General features: G+C 40.2%; 1 protein-coding gene and 1 pseudogene across 35 annotated transcripts in view; one reads left to right on the top strand and one right to left on the bottom strand.

The window, feature by feature from the left end:
- Ptk2 (PTK2 protein tyrosine kinase 2) overlaps nucleotides 1-24,445 on the top strand; it is a 218,719-nt gene that overhangs the window by 67,110 nt on the left and 127,164 nt on the right. For 34 of the 35 annotated variants that reach the window (XR_003951347.1, XM_030248328.1, XM_006520427.4 and 31 more), the window contains one exon: nucleotides 13,352-13,578. The exons of the other annotated variant lie outside the window; for it this stretch is intronic. Coding sequence is in view for 32 of the 34 variants with exons in the window: in XM_006520416.3 (XP_006520479.1) it covers nucleotides 13,352-13,578 (227 nt within the window). In the remaining 2 variants the exon portion in view is untranslated. The remainder of the gene's footprint in view (nucleotides 1-13,351; nucleotides 13,579-24,445) is intronic. 35 annotated transcript variants of the gene reach the window in all.
- On the bottom strand, nucleotides 6,790-6,912 carry Gm24787 (annotated as a pseudogene).

The following is a 24,445-nucleotide window of genomic DNA, read 5'->3' as shown; positions in this document are numbered from 1 at the left end:
TTGTATTATGTTGCATGTGATTAAACCTAGTTTTAGACTTATCAAATTGACTATTCTAAGATGTGCACTGCAAGTATGGTAATATTAAGTAAGGCATTGTTGTCTCTCTTAGAAACATGATTTCTTTCAAACTCACACACCTTTAGCAGACTCTGTCTCCATCACCTTACATGTACCCTGCTTCCATCCTAGCTTTCTGGACCAGTCTCCCTCCCTGCCCCCCTTCTCTTTTAGTTTTTCGAGACAGGGTTTCTCTATCCTGGAACTCACTCTCTAGACCAGGCTGGCCTCGAACGCAGAAATTTGCCTGCCTCTGTCTCCCAAGTGCTGGGATTAAAGGTGTGTGCTACCATTGCCTGGCCAAATTGACTATTCTAATCTCAGTGAGTGTGTGTGTGTGTGTGTGTTTTCCTGAAAATAAAAGTGTGTGTGTGTAGAATTTAGCTTAGTAGTTGGCCTATAGATGATAGAGGTATTGGCTTTGGTCTTCAGCTATTATTAGTTCTTTGAGACTTATTTGACTTTCACTAAATAGTTCCTATTTTTTTTCCTGCTTTACCCCAATTGGTTAGAATTCCCCCTCCCTCTTTATTTATGTGTGTGAATGTTTTGTCTGCATGTATATCTGTAGCACATGTGTGCCTGGTGCCCATAGAGGCCATGGGATCTTAAATCTCCTGAAATTAGAGTTACAGACAGCTCCATGGGGGTGCTGGGAATTGAACCCTTGTCCTCTGGAAGAATAGGAAATGCAAGAGTAGGCAGTGTTCTTAATCACTGAGCTATCCATCTCTGCAGCCTAAAGGGTAGCAGGTTTGTGTGTGTGTGTGTGTGTGTGTGTGTGTGTGTGCGCGCGTGCACACGCTTTGAGAGAGGGAGGGGAGGAAGGGAGAAGAGAAAGAGAGAAAGTAAGCTCTGTGCGTTTTGTAATTGTTAAAGTTCATTCCACAGATACAAAATGTCACATGTGAGCTGAGTTTACATGTATATGGCTTCATTCATTTCTCACAAAGGCCTCTGAGATAGCGTTCATCAGTATCCTAGTTTTGCATATGCAATGTTGAAGCACTGAAGCTAAATAACTTAGCAATAGTTCCTTAGGTCACAGAAAGCAGAGTCAGGTTCTACACAGTGGGGAATCTGACCCAAGTTGTGCATGTTCTCTCTGCATGCTGAAATGGAAATATGATAATATCGTAATGGAATTGTTGTTCACTTTGCCCAATGTTTGAACGTTAAGAATCATAGATTCCACTCTTTTTTTTAAAAGATTTATTTATTTATTTATTTATTTTTAGGTGTGTGAGTACACTGTAGCTATACAGATGGTTGTGAGCCTTCATGTGGTTGTTGGAGATTGAATTTTTTTAGGACCTCCTCGATGCGGTCAACTCCGCTAGCTCAGTCTTTTCTTGCTCCGGCCCAAAGATTTATTTATTATTATACTTAAGTACACTGTAGCTGACTTCAGACACATCAGAAGAGGGCATCAGATCTCAATACAGGTGGTTGTGAGCCACCATGTGGTTTCTGAGATTTGAACTCAGGACCTTTGGAAGAGTAGTCAGTGCTCTTACCTGCTGAGCCATCTCGCCAGCCCATAGCTTCTACTCTTAAATGTTTTTCTTTGAAGTCATTAATTAACTTTACAAGTTTTAAGTGCAAATTCAGTATTTGCTGAATGTATTTGTCAATACTTGGCTGATACTAAGGAGTAAAAGGCACAGATTTCTGCTCCCTGAATTGATAGAGTGTGGTAAGTGTTACATCCAAGTTGGGGATCTGGTGGCAGTCTAAAGTAGTTTGTCAGGTAGGCCCACCTGAGAGAGGCTTATCCTAGAAGGTGGAGGAAGGAACCTCTAACAGAAGGCTTGACAAAGAGCAGTGGGATAGCAGTGTGCCTGGCAGAGAGTGACCTTCCGACTTGTTTTTCTCTGACTTTCTCTCTTGTCTGGCATGGGATGAAATAATCTAAATTGCAGATCAATTCTAATCTATTTTTGCTTAAAAATGGTTGAATTAGAGGAGTAGTTTTCCTGTAGGAAACATGGCTGTGTCTTTTTTCAATGTAGTAAGCAGATAGATGTTGCTTCTGATGACTTAACAGGAAGACTGTGCTGTGCCCTCCCTCCTCTTTTTTGTTGTGAACATAGCAGCAGCTCCTTACCATAATATTGCAGCGGGCATTAGCATGTCTTCATCTCATTCTTTTCCTCTGGCTCATTATCAATATTTGTTTTGACTGTGGGGAAATAGTGGGAGGAAATATCTTTGTTTTGATTCAGGAAGTATTCAGGGTTAATGTGTTAGCTCTAGCTTTGTATTTTTAATTATTATTATTTGAAAAAATTCCTTTTAGTTCTTTTTTTCATGAGGCTTTTTTATTTATAGTGAGAAAGATGTTAAATTTTGTCAAATATTTTTCTACCTCTATTGATCACTTGAATTTAAAAAAATGTAATCTATTATGGTGTTAATTATTAAATTAAATATGGTTTTGATGGTAGAAATTGAACTCAAGTCATTCAGGTACTAGGCTTATGTATATCACAGTCTGATATATTAAGTTTTTAATGTTAAGCCAACTGTGGGGGTTGAATAAGACTGCACTTTCTACCCTCACCTCCCCATATATTCGAATGCTTGGTTTCCAATTGGTAGACAGTTGGGAAGGATTAGGAGATGTGGCCTTGTTGGAGTATGTGTGCCTTTGTTGCAGGAGTGCTTTGAGGTTTGAATAGTCCATGCCAGGCCCGATGTCTTTTTCTCTCTGCCTGCTGCCTGTGGATCAGGATGTAAAACTCTGAGTTGCTTTTCCAGCACCATGCCTGCCTGTGTGTCACCATGCTTTCTGCCATGATGATAATAGACTAACCCTCTGAAACTCTAAGCAAGCCTCTAATTTAGTGCTTTCTCTTTTAAGAGTCTTAATCATGGTGTCTTTTCAAAACAGTAGAACAGTGACTAAAGATAAAGTTGGTACCAGAAATAAGGTATTACTGTGACAGGCCTGATCATGTTGTCTGGAGGAATATGGAAGACTTGGGACTAAAAAGAGTATTGGGGCTTTGGACTAGAAAGGTGGTTAAACTAAACAGTACTTACTGGGCCATCCTAGTAGGAGCAGAGAAAACAGCGGTTCTGAGGGTGATATGGCCTGTAGGGGCTTACCTCAAGAAGTTTCAGAGGGGAAAAATATTAGCAAGTGGTTAATCACAAGAATGGCCTTGTGATATTTTGGTAAAGAATAACTGTTTTGGTCTGGTAAGATGACTCAGGGGTTAGGAGCACTGACTGCTCTTCTAAAGGTCCTGAGTTCATTTCCCAGTAACTACATGGTGGCTCTCAACCATCTGTAGTGAGATCTGATGCCCTCTTCTGGTGTGCCTGAAGACAGCTACAGTGTACTTACATATAATAATAAATAAATCTTTTAAAAAAAGAATAACTGTTTTCTGCGTTTGCTCAGAAACATCTGCTAGAAGCTAATTTGAAGAATTTTGGATTAATGGTGTTGATAGGAAAGCTTAAACAGGGAAGAAAAGCATCAACCACAGAAATTTGATGCAATCGTAATTGAAGGAGGGGCCCAGGTTCCAGCCCCAGCAAGCAGAAGAACTTGCCTGCTTTGGTCACATGAGTCTGGCTTTAGAATCAAGGATAAAGAAAAGGGTTATGGAACCTTCTCCACAGCTAAGGAAAGTCTCTGAGGCCAGGCAGGTCGTGTCAAGTGAGTCCTTGTATGGAGGCCAGGAGAGGCGATTGTGTGAAGCTGTAAAGGTGAAGCCTGGATTTTGTTGCTGTGCCCAAGCTGTTGGAAGTGCTAGAGCAGTAGGAGAGCTGCCAAGGAGAGCTGCTGACTGGGAATGGAAACAACCCAAGAGAGAGAACTGTGCTGCAGCCAGCAAAGCTGAAAGGACTGGATCTGAAGCGTTCTTTGATATTAGACATGGAGATGCAGTTTGGAGTTTGCCCTGCTGGGTTTTTGTCCAGTATTCCTTTACTATGCTCCTTTTTTCCCCTTTCCTCCCTTTTGAAATGTAATGTATATTCTGTCTCATTGCCTTTTGGAAGTATGTAATCTGCCTTTTGATTTTTGATTTTATAAAGAGTTCCAGTTAAGAGATTGCCTTGAGTCTTCTCAGAAGAGACTTTGGAGTTTTAAAGTGTTGAGACTGTGGTAGACTATGGGAACTTTTGAAGCTGAACTAAACACATTTTTTAACATGATACAGTATACAAAGCTACAAGCCTATGCAGACCAAGGAGTGGAATATGGTGGTTTGAATGAGGGCCCCCCTTATTTATTTGAATGCTTGGGAAGAATTATAAGATATGGTCTTTTTGGAGTAGGTGTGTTTTTCTCTGTCTGTTGCCTGTGAATCAGGATGTAAAGGTCTTTCTCTCGAACCATGCTTCCCTGTGTGCTGCTACGCTCCTCTTTATGATGATAGTGGACTAACTTTCTGAGACTATAAGTAGGCCCCCAATAAGAGTTGTCTTGGTCTCTTCACAGCAATAGAACAGTGACTAAGATCACTGACCTAACAGTGACCATGTATTCCTGATAATAAATTTGCTCTTAAACATTTTATACCATTGGTTTTTATTCTGTTGTGTTCAGTATATTTGTTATTTAGATTTTAGATTATTTGTGTCTGTTCATGAAGGATATCTGTTCATAACTTTTCCTTGTAATTGTTTTTTTCAGATTATCATTATCAAAGTATTGATGCTTCATAAAACAAGTGGGGAAATGTCTCTCAACTATGCCTTGATACCAAAATATTGGAGTTTTCCTAAGTACTGAATCCCTAGCAGCTAGTTTTCTGGCTTTCCTCATTGACTTGGCTTCTTATTAATTATAATTTTTTTTAAAAAGTACTTAATAAACTTTTGTGGTTTTCTCCCAACTAGACTGAAAACTCTTCTAGGGTAGGAAGTATATCTTGTTTTGCTCATTTTTGCTTTTAATTAATTATTTGGACTATGAGTAGATACATTTTCTTTGATAATGCAAGGCTCTGGTTACACTTCGTAGTACTACATGCACAAATGCAGCTCACTAACCCTCTGTGTATTGGTGCCTACTACAGTATAATAGTGGCTTAGTAAATATTCTTAGTAAATAATTACTGTGTGGAAGATGTGGCCCATTCCTTCACCTGTAAGAGAGAGGATGAATGCATCAGTGATATTGTTGGCCATGTCATAATACATTGCAGTTGAGCCTTTGCTGAGATGTAGGGAGTGGTAGTCCTTGATATGTGGTGTGGTCAGCAGGCCCAGGTGCAACAGGACATAGTGAGCAAAGAAAGTTTGTGACTGCTTGTGGTGAGACCAACCTGCACTGGATGTATAGGTCTTTATGGCCAAAAAGGCATCTTCTCTCAGATATCTTTCAGCTGGGAAGTAATAAATGCAGTGAGGAAGTTGTGACACAGCTCATCAGTATCAGGGTTACAGTTTACAAACTGGAGATTTCACATGGGCCACTGTGGGATCGTTTCCTGCATTCTTCTTCTTACAAGCTCCCTGTGATTCATGTGCTGTGGTTTGGACCTGCTTGCAGGAACAAGCATTTAGTATAGAGGATGAAAACAGATTTTGGAGCAACACTACTAGGCTTCTTCAGCTCTGTAACTTCACTGAGTGCTCCAGTGTCCTTACTTGTAATGATGTATTTATTATACATGAAATTGGTGTGTGAGTCACTTGAAGGAAATGTATTAACAGGGTGGTCGTGCCAGACACGGTGCTGATTTTGCAAAGCACAATGTGGGCATTATAGTTGAATCAATAGTCCTTGCCATTGTCCTGTGGGATCAGTGATGCCACAGTATCTTCATGCAGAGTGAGGTAAATGACTTGCCCAAAATATGAGTGGTGAGAACTTGGGAATTCTCTTGACTTAGTTGTATAGTGTTCTAACACCATTTTTATTCCTAACAGGATTTTCAAAGCAAAAGCAAAGTGCTGCAAGTTAGTGTTAAGATATTGAAATGGTAAGATAGTGATCCTTGGTTAGAAATCACCCATTTTTCTCCCTTATGAACCACTAGACAAATGAATTCAAACACCCAGATGCATAAGGTGTCTCTCTCCTGCATGGTTCTATAGGTAGTTCCTCCTAGGTTACTCAGCTTTTTTTTTTTTTTTCTTTCTTTTCCTTTTTTTTCAGCTTCCTCTTTCTTTGCCCTTAGTCCAGAATTTCTTCCTGTTCTAAAGCCTGGGTGTGGACTAATTTTTTGGTTGGTCTACTTTTCTGCTTCTGAAGTGACAGTCACTTGTTTCTTTTGTGTGATCTGCAGTGATTATAAAAGAGGGAAGTCTATCCTTGTATTCTGGTGCCCCTTCCACTAGATAGAGATTTATTCATAAATAATTGGTAGGGCTCAGCACTCTAAATGCTCTGAGGTGTTTAGGGATTTCTATTTGCCCAGGGACCTACACATATGGATGTATTTATTAATCTCATAGCCAATCAGGGGTGAGCTGCTTCTCATCCACAATGTCTTCAAATTCATTTCCATAAAACTTGGTGAAGCTCTACTGTTTTGAGGTGTGGATTTTTTGGTGGCCAGGGAACTTGCACTTGGCTTTACACAGCAACTCAGTCACACATTCTGTATTCTGTATCTTGGTGTGGATGGGCATGATGACCTTTGTGAACCTTGTGACCAGTGTGAGCCTTGGCCACTGTCCTTGAGCTTCTCAAAAGTACCACACATCGCCAGTGGAGTCAGACCGGAGACAGCACGAGATGAGAGATGGGAAGATTAACCAGAAAGTTGTCTCCAAGACGTAGGAAATCCCATACAAGCCATATGCTGCATACACTACTGCAGAAGCCACTGTTTGCATCCTTTGTTCCCATGAAGAAAAGAACCTGCTTGGCTTAATTGGCTGCAAATACTTCTTCTGTAGTATTTATAAGCCAATTGTAGATTGACTCTCAGATCTTCCCATTTTGACTCAAGACTGCTCAACCTTTTCAAGAAGTATAGGCAGTTAGGGCACTAGAGGTGTTTCCTGTTGATTCAAGGGAGACCCAAAGCAGGCAGCAGGCTGGTCCTGTAAGCAGTTGAATTCTTGGCTAAACCGACTTCAACTTGACAGTCTGGTTGAGGATTTAGAGTCTCTAGTGCTCAGCCAGGATGCTGTTAAGCATGGCATACCAGACTAATGTTGGCACTGGGATTGTGCCTAGTCTAAACTAGGCACAAGGTGGTGACTTTCTGTAAGCTTTCGGAAAACTTTATAGCAGCCTTGCAGACATTTTCCGTTTATTAACATTAATGATAAAAATGAAATTCTCACTCAACTTTGATTTTTTTTTTAAGTTTACTTTACTAGAACTTCTTTTTTATTGTATTTTATAAGACCATTGATCTGGAGCAAAGAGTAGAGTGCTCGCTTAGCATGCTAGTCTCTGTGAGGCCATACGTCCAGCTTTTAGCACCTCCCTCCCCCAAGAAAAATCATTAGATTGTACCAGGTTTAAAATTAAAACACAGTTAGATAGTTTTAGAGTACTGGTGCAAACCTAATTTCAGAATTTTAAGTCTTTGATTTTCTCTTTGAGAAGCTTTAAAATTTCTTTTTTAGATTCATTTTATGTGTATGAGTGTTTTGCTTCTGTATGTCTATGTACCAGGTGCATGTCTGGTGCCTGAGAGATCAGAAGAGGGGGTTAGACCTCTGGAATTGGAGTTACAACACACATTTTATTTTTCCCAAAAATGGGATCTACTGTATTATTTAGGCTCCTGGGCTTAAGTGATTCCTGCTACCCTAAGTCTCCTGGGCACTATAGGTGGGCACCACCACCACCACTTGGCTCCTCTGACTACTTTGGGGTACAGTTTTGTTTCATTTTTCTGTTGTCAAGAATCCAGTGATACCGTGTTTTACTTAGTGGTTTAATGTGGGGAGAGGAATGAGAAAGTTGGAATGATTAGAAGTGCATTTAGGGATCCAAGACTCTTGCTAAACGCACCAATTTTCTAGAGACCTTCTTTGAGTTTCATTGTAGATATGTGGTCATGTTGTCTAAGAGTAGTAGTGTTCTCATCCACCCTTATGTTTTATACTCTTATCCACCCTGCCAATGTATATGGTATACAAATATGTGCACTGTGTGTGGAGGCCAGAAATACATGTCCGTTTTCTTCCTTAGTCTCTCTCTACTTTTTCAGACAAGGTCTCTTTGTGTTAAGAAGAGAATTCTTGATGTTAAGGAAGACCTAACAAAGTGAAAGCAACCTCACAAAAAGGCAGGGTTTTTTTTTTGTTTTTGTTTTTGTTTTTGTTTTTTTTTTTAAAAGAGTGTCCCATGACTTACACAGGGCTAACAAGCACACAGCAAAGCAGGACTTTCACCTAGTTTTTGAGCTATAGTGTTTCACCATATTGCTGGGAGCTTGACCTTATAATTTGATAGTTCATAGCGCAAAGGGGAAAGGTGTGATAGAGATTAAGTCCAGGCAGGAATCTGACATTCATTAAGTTAGGAATTCCAGAGATTGAGCTAATAGACATGCGCAGTAGAGTTTCAATTCATAAGGTGATGGGGGAGATTTACAGAATATTGGCTGTTTCTCACATCATTGAGCCTGGAGCTCACTGATTCAGCTAGGTTAGCTGTCCTCCATTTCTACCTTCACCTCTGGCTTTCTACGTGGCTACTGGGGCCACACTCAGGTTATTATGCCTTACTTGAACTCTCTGTGTAGAGATGACTCTCAAACTCACAGATACGAGCACGAACCCGTCTCCGCCTCTGCAGTACCAGGGTTAAAGACATGTACCACCACACCTTGTAGCATCATTGTTTCGTGAGTCTCACAGACACTTCAAATATTCTATCTTTGTTGAATATCTGTAAGTTTTTTTTTAACTTACTGGAAAAATTCAAATATTCTATTGTGAAAAGAATTTTCATTGTACATAACTATTTTTCCATTCAAGTTATTTGTTATTTTGGTGTCTTTTTAATATGATTTATTTATTTTTATTTTATGTGCATTGATGTTTTGCCTGCATGTATGTTTGTGTGAGGGTGCTGCATCCCTTGGAACTGAAGTTACACGAAGTTGTGAGCTGCCATGTAGGTATTGGCAATTTAACCCAGGTCCTACAGAACACTTAGCTATCTTAACTGCTGAGCCGTCTCTCCAGCTCCTGCTTAGGTTTTTAAAGTAATATTTTAAATTAATTCTTTGAGAATTTTAAACAATGTATTTAGATCATATTTAAGCCCTTCAGCAACTATTCTCATATCTACCCCCACCTTCCCACCCACCCATCTTGCTGTTCACTCTGTTTCTTCTTCCTCTCCCCAGCAAAGTAAGTCCAATGTGTATTTACCAAATATTCTTGGATGTGAGGCTTGCCTTGGAGAGTGGTCAGCCTATAAGGTGTCATACCCTATACAAAAATGGACTCTCCTTTCAGTAGCTATCACATCTAATAGCTCTTCAGCTAGGAATGAGACTTAATGCCCATTTCTCTCTGTAGTGGTTTGAATATGCTTGGCCCAGGGAGTGGCACCATTAGGGAGTGTGGCCTTCTTGGAGGAAGTATGTCACTGTGCGGGTAGGCAATGAGACCCTCCTCCTAGCCTTGTGGAAGCCAGTCTTCTATCGGCCTTCAGATGATGATGTAAAACTCTAAGCTCCTCCTGGACTCTGCCTGCCTGGATGTTTACATGCTCCCACCTTGATGATAATGCACTGAACCTCTGAACCTGTAAGCCAGCCCCAATTAAATGTTGGCCTTATTAGAGTTGTCTTGGTCATGGTGTCTGTTCACAGCATTTAAAACCCTATCTAGGACACTGCCCTTCATGATGAAATTTTGTTTTGGCTTGGAACTTATGTAGATTTTGTGATGTTGTCATAATCTCTGTGAGTTCATATGTGGAAAGGATATGTCTTTTTGTAAACACTTTTCTTAGAGTTACTCACAACCTTCGGCTCTTAGAATTGTTCTACTTGCTCTTCCTTGATAACCTTGGAGCCTGGGGGAGAAAGGGGATGATAAGATGGCCCATGTAGAGCTAAACACTCTGCAGTCTCTGTCCTTGACCACTTTTGATTTAAGATTGAATTCACACTGTTGCCTAGGCTGGCCAGGAACTCTTTATTTAGTCAAGAATTTTTCTTAAAAAAAAAAAAAAAATCCAAACAATTTTCATGCCTTAGACACCAAATTTTGGAATTACAGGCTATAACTATTATACTTGGCTTCAATTTTATATTTGTTTTCTTGATTTTCTTAAGTACTTCTTTGCAAAGAACTGCATATTCTATCTAAAATTTCAATTTGGTACAAAGTTATTGGTAATCTCATTAGCAAGAACAAGACTGTGAATGTATTCACAGTTGCATGTCTTATCTAATAGTCCATGATCTTCCTAGTTTTCTTCTTTCTTGATATCTCTAGTTTATCTTGCATCTGTTTCTCTTGATTGACCTTCCTTGGAATTATTCCAATTTTATTGTTTTTTATTGTAAAAAAATTACTTAATCTTCTAAATTTTGCTAGGCACATGTACTTAGATGACTGGTTTTCAGCCTTTTTTTTTCTTTTTTGAAATTTTTTATTAGATATTTTCTTTATTTACATTTCAAATGTTATTCCCTTTCCTGGCTTCCCTCCGGAAAACTACCTATCCACCACCCCCCTTCAGCCTTTTTTTTTTTTAGATTTATTTATTTTTATTATATGTAAGTACACTGTAGCTGTCTTCAGACACTCCAGAAGAGGGAGTCAGATCTCATTATGGATGGTTGTGAGCCACCATGTGGTTGCTGGGATTTGAACTTTGGACCTTCGGAAGAGCAGTCGGGTGCTCTTATCTACTGAGCCATCTCACCAGCCCCCTTCAGCCTTTTCTGATGCACACAGTTAAGGGTGTAGATTTGACCCTAGGTACATCTCTGTCTTCATCTTCAGGTTCAGTATTTCACTCTATCTTTGAATTCAAAACATTTGATGATTCCTTTTGACAAGTGAATTATTTAAGAAATGTTACTTGCTTTCTAGACAGTGAAAGATTAAGTTTTCATTTTAATAGTTGTTTAGCTTAATGATAGACATAGAACCTACTCCAAGTAGTCATAGTCTTTGTTGACTCTTGCCAGATTTGCTGTTGTCTGTGTTACTAGCAATTAGAGTACTGTGCCCAATTGTGCATAGAAGTGCCATACCTGCCCTTTCTCTGTCCCTATCCTTTCTTTCTTGGTTCTGTGCAGTCCATGTGTATTCAGTGTCGTTAGTCTTCAGTTCTTTTGCATATTTGAGCATATACATTTATGTTTTTGTTTTGTTTTTAATACAAAGTATCTCCTAGCCATCGTTTATATTTTTATTTTGAACTTAACATTACATCTTAGAAATCATTAGTACAGGGATTTTGGTGGTTTGAAAAAGTATGGCCTCCATAGACTCATAGATTTGAATACTTAGTCATCAGGGAGTGCAACTACTTGAGAAGGATTATGAGGATGGCTTTGTTGGAGTAGATGTGGCTTTGTTAAGAGGAAGTGTGTCAATGTGGGAGGGCTTTAGATTTGGATAATTTGAACTCTGTGGCTGTTATGGACAATGTTGCTTTAAATATACCAACTGTTTATTTGGATATGTGTTTTCAGTTTCTTGGAATTTTTCACTGCATGGTGGAATTTTTAGGTCACATAGTGCTCATGCTTAGCCATTTCCTCAAATGGCTAGACTGCTTTCATGTTCATTGTGCTGTTTTATACAGCTTTTTATGTGCATCCCACAAGGGCTTCTGTTTTCTAAATCCTTGCCAGCATAGGTAGTATCTTTTCTAAGTAGTAAATTTTTTAGAACTTAACAAATTTCTAAAATATTAAGGATGTTAGTTCTTCTTCCTGTGGGGTGTGTGTGTGTGTGTGTGTGTGTGTGTGTGTGTGTGTGTGTTTAAGCTTTTAAGGGCTGGAGAGATGACTCAGTGGTTAAGAGCACTACTGACTGTTCTTCCAGAGGCTGTGAGTTCAATTCTCAGCAAGCACATGGTGACTCAGAACCTTCTGCAATGGGATCATCCATTCTGTAATGTGATGTCCTCCTCTGGTGTGTCTGAGAATAGCTACAGTGTACCACTATACATAAAACCAATAAAATAAAGAATTCTTAAGAAGAATTTAAACTTTTAAATTAAACTATATTTGCATCACTTTTTTCCATCCCTATCCTGGCTCCAATCCTTCCCATAACTCAGTTCTCCCTCAGATTGATGGCCTCTTTTTTTATTATTACTATAACATATTATATTTTCTGAGTCTTTTTAGTGTGGCTTGTATATATATAATTTCAGGACTGACTATTTTGTATTAGATAAGTAAGGGGGCCTTATCCCTGGGAGAGGCTAAATTTCCCTTGTTCATCAGTCACTAGTTCTTTGTTTCTGAGTGGGATCCCCAACAGCAGATACATCTACAACACAGTTGTACATATACCTAAAGCCTATGGAACATTTTGGAAAAGGGGATCGAAAGATTGTTAACCAGAGGAACAGGAAGTCCACTGTCAGGAATAGAAGCGACACCATATCTGAACAGTGTGGCTGCAGGTGTTTGTGCACATTGCAATGCAGAGGCGGGAGCAGGGTATCAGGTGTCTTTCTCTTATTGTTTTACACCCTACTGTTTTGAGAGAGGTTCTCTCAAGGGTCAAAAGGTGACCCTTTGGCCAGCCAGTGAGCACAGGGGATTTGCATGTCTCTGCTTCCTAATGCCAGGGTTAAAGGCACATGTAGTTGTGCCCAGCTTGTTACTTGTGTGCTGGAGATTTGAACTCAGGTACTCATGACTGCAGAGTAAAGTGCTCTTACCCACTGAGCCATCTCCTCAGCTCCCCTTGTTTTACTGTTTTTAGTTGCCAGTACTTAGTGTGCATAAAGCCGAAAGTTTTATTTGAGAAAAGAATGTTTGCTTAAGTTCTGAAAAGTAGGCAGCAAACTAGTAAGTTTGCTCTTGCAGTGATACAGTCCTACAAGTAAAGAGTAGGTTAAAAAAAAAGAGGGAAGAGGGGTATGCCATTGTATTATTTTTAAATAAGTCAGTGAAGTTTTGACATTATTAAATAGGAGTTCTGGTCCTTAAACAAAATTTTTCAGTAGGCATTTATGGCTCTCTATAACAGGCCTTGAGAGTAGAGAGAGAACCCAGTTATTGTGTGGTGTGCTAAGTCCCTATTCTCCTTAAATACTTTGCACATACAGAATGGTGACTAGAAGACAGTGTTGGTGACATGATTGTCAGATTGTAATTGCTATTTATTTTACACTGAAAATACTTTTTTTCCTCCCCCTCCCCAACAGAATATGACAGATACCTAGCATCTAGCAAAAGAATGGCAGCTGCTTATCTTGACCCAAACTTGAATCACACACCAAGTTCGAGTACTAAGACTCACCTGGGTACTGGCATGGAACGGTCCCCTGGTGCAATGGAACGAGTATTAAAGGTCTTTCATTATTTTGAAAGCAGTAGTGAGCCAACCACCTGGGCCAGTATTATCAGGCATGGAGATGCTACTGATGTCAGGGTAAGTATGTCTTCTCACATGACATCTGTAAATAGTTATGTTTCAAAAGCATATAACGCCCTATCCCCCAAGTAAAAGACAAAATAGTTTTTATTTAATGTCTTATTTAACTTCACATATTGCAGAAATGTTAATCTTTTCTTTCTGATTTACACTTAACTGGCTAGGGATTGAAGTGTTTAGTGCCTAATAGTGTGAGCCCTGTTTGATTTCCCAGCACTTGGCAAGTAGGACCTTGTTCATATGTAAGTATTGTTTTCTTAGGAAAATAATAACTAAATCTCATTTTAATCATATACTGCAATTTTTGTTTTCCCACATTATTATTATTATTAATTATTTTTAAAAGAGATTTATTTATTTATTATATGTAAGTACACTGTAGCTGTCCTCAGACACTCCAGAAGAGGGCATCAGATTTCATGAGCCACCATGTGGTTACTGGGATTTGAACTCGGGACCTTTGGAAGAGCAGTAGGCGCTCTTAACCACTGAGCTATCTCTCCAGCCCCCCTTTTAAAAAATTATTATTATTTGTTTATTATTGTTGTTGTTATTGTCATGTCCGCCTCCCCCCCCCTCCAACACACACACACACACACACACACACACACACACACACACACACACACACAGTGTTTCCCTGTATAGCCCTGGCTGTCCTGGAACTTACTTTGTAGACCAGGCTGGCCTCGAACTCAGAAATCCTCCTGCCTCTGCTTCCCAAGTTCTGGGATTAAAGGCGTGCACCACCACTGCCCCGCTCCACCTAATTATTTTAACCCTTGGAAAGGTACAGGGAACCAATGTAATTGAAATAACCTCTTACCTTGTAAAATAAAATGTTTTTTCTAGGAAGTGTAAATTTGGGAGTATTCCTATATCTTCAGATAGAACAATTTCTTTAAAGACCATTGAATATATAATGTGTTTCAAAAATGTTGTGGGTATGTAAAAGGTCTATATTAGTCAGCTTTCTCACACTGTAATAAAATTTCTGATTAGTTAAGGTTGATTGTACCTCCTAGTTCTTAGGTTCTAGCAATGAAAGCGGTCTTGTTGCTTTAAGCCTCTGCCAAGGCCACATAACATAGTAGAGGCACATGGTGCAAACTGTTCCATTTCTGAGCCAGGAAGCAGACAAAGGAAGAGGAAGAGACTGCTGTGATCTTTTAGCTCCTCTCTGGGATGCTCTAGCTGTCTACCGATCTTTGACTAGCCCTTCATCCTAGAAGTATCCCTACCCTAGGCACTAACCATAGCAAGCCCTTGCTTTTACAGCTTAGAATCTGTAGGTCAGAGATATGGCATAGTGTAGAGCACTTTCTTCTAGGGTGTACTGTACACAGGCTGATGGGGTGCTGGGAAGCTTGAAGGAGCTACCACTGCAAAGGTCCTGGATTTTTAAGGGTGTGAGAGCTAGAGACTTAGGGAGGAGCCTGGCAAGGCAGAGGGGAAAGTGTGTTTCAGAAAGTTAGATGTGAGCAAGTAGCATAAGGATTTAGAAAATGGAGTCAGTGTGGATTTCTAGGAGGCATTTGTTTTGGTGAGGTGTTGAAGATTCCTCTTCCCACTCTCCTTTTACCTGTATTTATTCTTAGAGAACAGGAATCTCTAGTGATATGGTTAGCTTAAACAAATCTTTCTCCTTTTTTTCTTTTTAACCACAATTAAATCAGTTCATTTATATTCCTATACTGTTTTGTTCAAATAAAGAAATTGATAGATTTAAAGCGAAGTTTTTTTTAATGTTATACTTCTCTGTTACCTTTGTACAACCACTCTATTGATGGACTGTGTTGATTAAAGGAGCATGATGTTGGGGGAGGTACTCATATCTGTGATATGAAGGTTTTAGAGACAGTGCTTTGTATATAGCACCTCAGTATGAGGAAGTCTCTTGTCTCGTGGTGGTGTGACCTGTAAGATGGGCACTTGGGCATCTGAGAAATATGTGAGTGCCCAAAATGTAATCACACTTAGGTGCAAGTTGTGCATCCAACTGTGATTAAAAATAGTTCTGACATGTTATTTTGTTCAGCCTTTAAAAACTGAGGCACCCCTGTTGGCAGGTAGCATATACATTGTTCAGAACTTCAAGCAGATATCCTAGAGATATATGTGTGGTCAGTTCCTAACAGGAAACATTAGCCAAAACTGTGCAGTATTAGAATTGTTAATCCAAGAACATTGTAGTGATATTTTAGAATAGTGACAAAGAAAACTTTATATCCTCCAAACCCAAGAAAGAATTCTAGAAGAAAGTACACCCATTATCTAGTTTCCCCGTATAACAGCAGGAAGAGGGAAATGCCAGAAGAGCATCTTTAGAGTGCTTAAGGAAACCACTCGTCTCTCTGAAACAGATACCAGATGAACTGTCCAGTCAGGATTCTGACAGACGTTGCCTTAAGAGGAACAATTACGTGAAAAGGTGACGGTACAGAGCTTTCTGAGAACTTTCACATGGTATAATGAGCACGGACAAAGTGAGCCCCGAAGAAAGTGAAGCCTCTCTCTGTCTTTCTTTCTCTCTGTCTCTCTCTCTCTCTGTCTCTCTATCTCTCTGTCTCTCTCTATGTGCTATGATGGATTCTGTTGATCTTTGATGTTTGTGTAAATGCTTTTAGGGATCCATGAGCCACACCTGGATAAGAAAGCAAACTTTTTTTTTAATTAGATATTTTCTTCATTTACATTTCTAGTGCTATCCCAAAAGTCTCCCACCCGCTCCCCCACCCACTCCCCTATCCACCCACTCCCACTTTTTGGCCCTGTACTGGGGCATATAAAATTTGCACGACCAATGGGCCTCTCTTTCCACTGATGGCCGACTAGGCCATCTTCTGATACATATGCAGCTAGAGACATGAGCTCCGGGGGGTACTGGTTAGTTCATATTGCTGTTCTAAAGAAAGCAAACTTAATAGATAAGTTATGTGTATGTGCTATCTCCTTTACATACTTTCTCTCTTCTCTGGGTTCCCATCTCTGAAATGTAATACTGCTGAAATTATGCTAGTTAGTCATCCTTTAGTGGTACAAGTGAAATGAAGACTTGCATTTATAATCCAAAGCTAGAAATGGCTTAAGCCATTTGTGAGGAGGGCGTATGGAAAGCCAAGATAGTACAAAAAGCAGACAGTGCTGTGTTGTAAATACAAAGGGAAATTCTAAGAGATAAAAAGCCTAATTCCAGTTAACACAAGAGTGATACGACAGTGATGCAACTTTATTGCTAATAAGGAGGGAATTCTAATGTCTTGGGTAGAAGATCACATCAGCCATAATAGTCCCTCAAGACAAAACTCAATCCAGGTTCTGTGAAAGTTGCGAGAAGAGAAGCTGCCACTTTAGAGCAGTTTTAGAAACAGCAGAGGTTCATATTGTTTAAAGAAAGGGGAGTTTCTGTTAATGTGAAGGATTGGTGAAGCAGCAACAACTGGCCTAGAAGCTATACTACACTATCTAGAAGACCTAGCTAGGTTGCTAGGCTAAGTAAGACTTTTTAATGTAGATGAAACTGCTTTCTAGTAGATGATGGCATCTATGACTTTCATAGGTAGGGAAGAAGAGTGGTTTGTGTCTGCTTTCAGAATGCAAAGAACAGGGCTAAAGAGGAGCTTCACTGTTGAAGAGAGCTTGCCGTTCTTCAGAAGCTTCTGGGATTTCAGTACCCTCCTCTGGCTTCCATGGGCACTTGCCTGTACATACATGCCCACAAACACGCATAGTATACATAAATAAAATCAATATAGGGCCAAATGGAGTGTATACAGCTCTGGTTTACAATCACATGTAACTCTAGCTAATGGATTCATTGCCCTCTTCTGACCTCTGCAGGCATCTGCACTTCTTTAGAGGACTTTGAGTGGCCAACATTAGATCATAGCACTTGGTGACTGCATTCTTATTAGAATGGGAAAACACTTCAGTGGCTAGAGGGGTGTGGGGCTTGGTAGTGTATATGTGTCGAGAGAGAGGGTGGGGGGAGGGAGATGAAGAGAAAACACGGTAGCTGTCCTCAGACACCATAAGAAGGCATCAGATTCCATTCCAGATGGTTGTGAGTCACCGTGTGATTGCTGGGATTTGAACTTAGGACCTCTGGAAGAGAAGTCAGTGCTCTTAACCTCTGAGTCATCTCTCTAGCTCCAAGAGAGAATATGTAAGAAAATATGAGTAATGAGTTCTGTGAACAGAGTTGTGCTGTGTTAAAAATAATGGCTCCATATTGCTGTTCCACCTATAGGGTTGCAGACTCCTTTAGCTCCTTGGATATTTTCTCTAGCTTCTCCATTGGGGGCCCTGTGATCCATCCAATAGCTGACTGTGAGCATCCACTTCTGTGTTTGCTAGGCCCCAGCATAGCGTCACAAGAGACAGCTATATCAGGGTCCGTTCAGCAAAATCTTGCTAGTGTACCCGCCGGAGCTCGTGTCTCTAGCTGCATATGTATCAGAAGATGACCTAGTCGGCCATCAGTGGAAAGAAAGGCCCATTGGTCTTGCAAACTTTATATGCCTCAGTACAGGGGAACGCCAGGGCCAAGAAGTGGGAGTAGGGTGGGGGGAGGGAAGTGGGGAGGGAGAGTATGGGGGACTTTGGGGATAGCATTGGAAATGTAAATGAAGAAAATACCTAATTAAAAAAAAAAGGCTCCAGTGGGAGAGGAACTTTGGGTCTGGTCCCCTGAATTCCACCACAGACCTTGCAGATATTCTGAGAGCAGTCCAAGGTTTGCAGTGTTTGCTGGGTATCATCTCTGATACGTCACCAGTCAGAACTGCATAATTTTTTTCTGTTAGAAGAGCAGGTGGGTGTGAGTTCAAGATGTCATCCATCCATCCATCCATCCTTCCTTCCTTCCTTCCTTCCTTCCTTCCTTCCTTTCTTTCTTTCTTTCTTTCTTTCTTTCTTTCTTTCTTTCTTTCTTTCTTTCTTTCTTTCTTTCTTTCTTTCTTTCTTTCTTGTGATGATTCTTGAATGCTGGCTTCTATGAGTCCAAATAATTTGGGATTAGAAATGATTCCACATGTCCTAGACTTTGGACTTTTTTCTAGAGAAAAAGGTGAAAGGGCGGGTAAGACAGTCAGAGCCAAAAAACACTGGCTGCTCTTCCAGAGGTTCTGAGTTCAATTCTCAGCATGGTGAGCCAACATGGTTTACAACCATCTGTAATGGGTTCCGATGCCCTCCATGTAAGTGTACATGTAGACAGAGCACTCCTATATTAGAAAAATATATAATAAAAATTAGAGAGAGAGAGAGAGAGAGAGAGAGAGAGAGGAAGAGAAGAGAAGAGAAGAGAAGAGAAGAGAAGAGAAGAGAAGAGAAGAGAAGAGAAGAGAAGAGAAGAGAAGAGAAAAGTGTTAAGAACAAAGTAGGCTGGCATTGGTGGCACACATCTTTAATTCTAGCAGAGGCAAGTACATTTCTGAGTTATAGGCCTGCCTTATCAATAGCAGGTTCCAGGGTAGCCGAGGCCACACAGAGAAAACCTGTCTCAAAAAACAAACCAAAAGAACAAAAAAAAAAAAAAAAAAAAGGAAAAGAAGAATGTAGAAGAAAAGTTGTGCTAAGGAGAGTGTGAGGTGGCAGATCATGAAGGAAGGGAATTCTTTATCACTGTGGTCTTTGATAAGTTGTTTCTCAGCCAGTAAAATGAGCCAAGTCAAACCAGATTAAAATATATATAAATGCAGGTTTATTCGGAAGTTGCTCTTGGGTAGGTGAGTTCAGTGGTCACAAGGAAGGAGGTCAGGGAAGTCGCCATAGGAAAGGAGAAAGGGGAAAGAGAGAAAGTGCACAGAGGTGGGGGGGGACAGAGAGAGAGAGAGAAAGAAAAAAATGTCTGTGTTATATAGCAAAGAGCCTCTGGGGGAATGACAGCTAAGCCTCTGGACTGGAAAGTTCAGGGTTGGGGGTAGGGTATGCCAGTTAGGAATTGAGGGGTGCTTTGAGAATCTACAGGCCAGGTCTGCTTTGGTGTGTAAAATATGCACCTGAAACCAGTCTTGGGCAGGGAGATTCTGGCCAACTCAAGGCTAGTTTCTATTCTAAGCCTCAGTGAGTTGGGGACTTAAATGCAAGTACCTGAAGTCGGCTCAACAGGACTCTTCCAGACTTGTGCTCTCCAAACCCCAAACATAATACTTATGTGTCATTTATGTCTTCGCATTTGTGGTGATTTGTTATAGCACCAGCAGGGAACTAATACAGTTGCTGTATGCCATCCAGAGATAAAGTTCTTTGCTTTAGAGGGAGCTTTAGATAGACTTCTGGGCCAGGTGTCAAGAATTCTGAAGCTCTGCACCCTTATTTTGAGATAGTTAGCAGAGTGAGTGAGATAGGGAAGGAAGGAAAGAGAAGCACATTGAGGTGAGGTCACTGCCCATCTTAGAAATAGAATACAGTCTGCAGTGTTAATAGGGGCTTTTGGTAGTTTCTCTAGTAAGGAACCTAGTAATAAGCATGAGAAGATAGGGAAGCCTTTCCCACACATTAGCTGATGTTTGCATGTGTTATGCCTTTCACTTGACATTATCGCTCATCATGTTCCTAATAATACACATAGTGAGTGGGTGCTGTGGATTCAGTGAGCTGATATCCAGCAAAGAGTGAGCATGCAGAAAGGGGATGTCATCACTTACTTCTAGCAGTTTTACATAGAAGATTAGCAAGTACATCAGACCAGACAAGATCATAAAGAAAAAAAAATGAGAGGGTGAGAATCTTGTCACTAACATATAATTAGGGAGATGCCAGTTATGACAGTATGCACATGGTAGTTTCTATTTTTAGCTTAGTTCTTCACATTAACAACCATCTCAAGATTATGTGTTTTTAAGGTAGAATGAAAGACAGTTCATCCTGTGTGAGTTGATTGGTTCATTTTATTAGTGTATAGTTTGTTGTACTTTACAAGGTGTTTGGTTTCAGTGGGCTACCTTCGCCCTGTGCTGGTGGTATACCATGAATGACAGCAGCTAGAAAGATGTTCAGTGAATACTGTTTTGCGTCTCTACTTTCTGCTCTCACCTTCAACAACCCATTAGTAGTGAGTGACTGCATGCACCCAGTGCTAAAGTTTGGTCATGAACATTGCCCTGTTTTCATCCTTAAATACTCCTTTCCAAAGGTATCTATTATGAGGATTTAGTCCAGAAAACTCCTGGTTTTGAAACCTGGCATAATGAGGGAAATGGAGGTTTCAGAGTAGCCAAGCAAGGCTTTATGTTTCATAGGCCTAGATGGTTAAAGGCATATAAAGCTAAGAAGTTAAAAGTTGATTTTAGCTAATTTCAGTGGCAGATTCATAAAACTACTCTTCAAAATTCCTGTGTTCCAGAAATTTTTTGTCTGTATTTGTGTGTGTGTGTGTGTGTGTGTGGGGGGGGGGTTATGGGAGCATTGCACAGCAACAGGACTGTGTTTTGAGAACACATTACTTGCCAAGTAGTTGTACACTGTATTTTAAGGATGAAAGCCATATCTGTTTCCATTCTAGTGCCCAAATAATTGACACAAAACCTATTAAGTTTATTAACAAACTTTAAGCACTGTCACTGGGCAGATATTCATCTATTCTAACCCTCTAAGCTATCTAGTTCCCAGCCACAAGCCCTATGTAACTTGCAGCCTGAGTCTTGCTCTGGCTCCATGTGTGTTCTCATGGTTAATCCCTTGGCACCCTGTCCTTTGATTCCTCCTGGACTTTTTGCCTCATGGGCACCTCTTTTTTTCCTTTTTCTCTCACTTTGGGGCCCTTCCCTAGGATTGGAAGTCCTGCCTTCTCTGCCCAGTCATAATGGTCAACTCTTTATTAACCAATCAGAGATAATTGGGGGTAGGGGAGGAATAACTTATTCAACATAGATACAGAAGATGGTTGAATAGCTGTAACTAAGTATCTGGGCACAGAAATCAGCAACTGAATATACAGTGCACAAAAGTGTTCTTCAATAAGCAATTGTCAACAGTACTGGAGTCCTCCAGGGCAAAGTATTTTTTGGGTTTTCAGATTAACTCATTGGGTTACTGAGTATGCATTGTCAGTAGCACAGTTAGAAACTTGTGACTTATATATTCACTGTGTTACTTGCTACCCAGAGGAATTGGTAAGCAATTTGTAGAGTGAAGAATATGATGGGGCATGTGTAGAAGTGTGATGGAAAAGCAAAAAGGTGGAAAACAGTGAAATCTCTGTATGCCTGCTGTTTTGACTGATTCCTAGAGCGTAAACCTCTATGGTTTGTCAAGAGGCTGTAGTGTGGAACACTTTGTTACTGTAACACAGGCTGAGGTCCTTTTGGGTTTCTTCAGGCAACACGACCAAATGTGGCCAAATTCATTTTCTGCTCCATAGAACACCAAGCCTAGATAGAAGCCTACTTTACCCCATTGCTCATTATAAAGTTGGGCTAAGCTTCTCACTGTGCCTGATATGCTGTAGGTGGACTCCTGTAAGTGCCCATGAGATGCAAGGATATGAAGGTGACCCTTTAACAGGGTCACTGGGGACAGCACCCAGTGGAATCGAATTACCTATAGTGTGTTAATGGTATAAATGCTAGTGTAAGGAGTAATTTATGCTTTGCAGGGCCTTACAGCTGACAGATGAGCTAAGGAAGGGTATATTAGGTGAGCATTAAAGTGTGATTATAGCTGGGTTGATGCATGGAGTGTATGACTTAACAAGAGACAGCATGCTTGCATGCTTGAGCTGCAAGGAGGTGATGTGGCACTTGTGATATTCTGGGGTGAGTAATGTTGGTATACATATACTGATATAGAATTAGCAGAGTTAGACATGAGTGTCTTTGAGAACTTAAGAGCATCAGCTTCTTGTAGTGGAAGGACTCGTGGGTTTGGTAGGAGGAGGTATACAAGTGGCCTTTGATTTAAGACATTCACTAAGGCTAGTCTATATTCCTTTCCTTTCCTATTGGAAAACCCCATTGAGTACACAGGATTTAAAATTGTAACTTGGGGCTGAGGTCAGCTAACTGGCCCTTTGTGTCAGGGTAACCTTGTACGGAATGTAGTTAGTCCTGTGGAATTTCCCAGGTGTTGCACTGGTTCCACAGAGCTCTGCAGACTGAAGATGTTCTTTCTATCTTGATGAGACTCTATCTTCCTTATGAACCTATCTTGGCTTCTTGCAGTCCACGACTCTTGATATTTTGTTTGTTTCTTCTGGTACCATGTCTAATACTTCTTGTCTCTATTCCATACCCCTCTGTCACTCCTTGTATTGATCATGACCTCCTATTCAGTGCTGAGAGGTCTGAAAGGAAGCTACCTGACTGATTGACTCATCCACTTGAGTCTCAGAGCATGGCTTGCACTGTTGCTATGGCACAGAACAGCACATACTTCTTCACTGTACCTATAACTATTTCTTAAAAAAAAAAAGATTTACTTATTTATCTTATGTATGTGAATAAATTGTCGCTGTCTTCAGACACAAGAAGAGGGCATCAGAGCCCATTACAGATGGTTGTGAACTACCATGTTGTTGCTGGGAATTGAACTTAGGACCTCTTGAAGAGCAGTCAGTGCTCTTAACCACTGAGCTATTTCTCCAGCCCACTTCTAACCACTTTTTAATGGTTCCTTTCCTTTTTCCTTTTTCCTTTTTCCTTTTTCCTTTTTCCTTTTTCCTTTTTCCTTTTCCCTTTTCCCTTCCCTTCCCTTCCCTTCCCTTTTTTCCTTTTTTTCCTTTTTCCTTTCCTTCTGTTTCTTTTTTGTCTTAAGTAGAGAAGGTTAAAGGTCTGGGAGATGACCCAGTGGGTAGCAGGGCAAGCATGAGGACCTGAGTTCAAGTCCCTAATATCCATGCTAAAAGCTAGGCATAGCTGATGGTGTCTGTAACTAAAGTGCTGGGGGAATAGAGCAACAGGAGAGAAAGGCAGATAGCTCCCAGGAGCTCTCTTGCTAACTAATGTAGTTAAAATAGTGAGCTTTTAGTTTAGAGAGAGATCTGATCTAAAAGGATTAAGGTGGGGAACAACATAGAAAGATCCTCAGCATCCTTCTCTGGCCTCTGTATACACACATGTGTACACATACACACCAATGCATGCACACATCAGATATAAAATAGAACATTGATGTGGTAGTTTGAATAAGACTGGCCCCCCCCATAGGCTCATATATTTGAATGTTTAGTCACTAAAGAGTGACACAATTTGAAAGGATTAGAAGGACTAAGAAGCGTGGCCTTATTAGAAGAAATGAGTCATTGGGGACGGGCTTTGAGGTTTCAGAAGCCCATTTCAGGCCCAGAGTCTCTCTTCTGCTGAGCAGTAGCACCTACCTGCATTCGTCAGTGGTGATAATGGACTAAACTAAACTGAAAGCAAGCCCCCAGCTAAATGCTTTTTTTTTTTAAAAAAATGAAGAGTTGCCTTGGTTATGGTTTCTCTTCAGAGCAATAATATGGGGACTAAGATAGTTGAGAATATCTTTTATTGTATTATTAATAGCAGTAGACCATAATAAAAAAAATTCCTCAATAAGTATAAAGCTTTAAATTAGTTGCTAAATTAGAAAAGAAATTTGTAAATGTGTGCATGTTTTACATATATATATATATATATATATATATATATATATATATATATATATATATATATATATATACTAGTGTATCATATGCCTGTAGTACCTGAGGAGGCATCAGTCCTTGAAACTGGAATTATAGACAATTATAGGCCTTGCTGGGAACCAAACCGAGGATCTTTGCAAGATCAAACAAATCAACAAATGTTCTTATTTTCTGAGCCATATTGCTGAGTTTTAAAAACTAGTTTTTTTGGGCTTGCGAGATGGCTCAGTGGTTAAGAGCACCGACTGCTCTTCC

Source organism: Mus musculus, chromosome 15 (assembly GCF_000001635.26).
Source record: "Mus musculus strain C57BL/6J chromosome 15, GRCm38.p6 C57BL/6J".
NCBI lineage: Eukaryota > Metazoa > Chordata > Mammalia > Rodentia > Muridae > Mus > Mus musculus.
The sequence above is the reverse complement of the archived record's forward strand: the minus strand, read 5'-3'. Positions and strand labels throughout refer to the sequence as shown.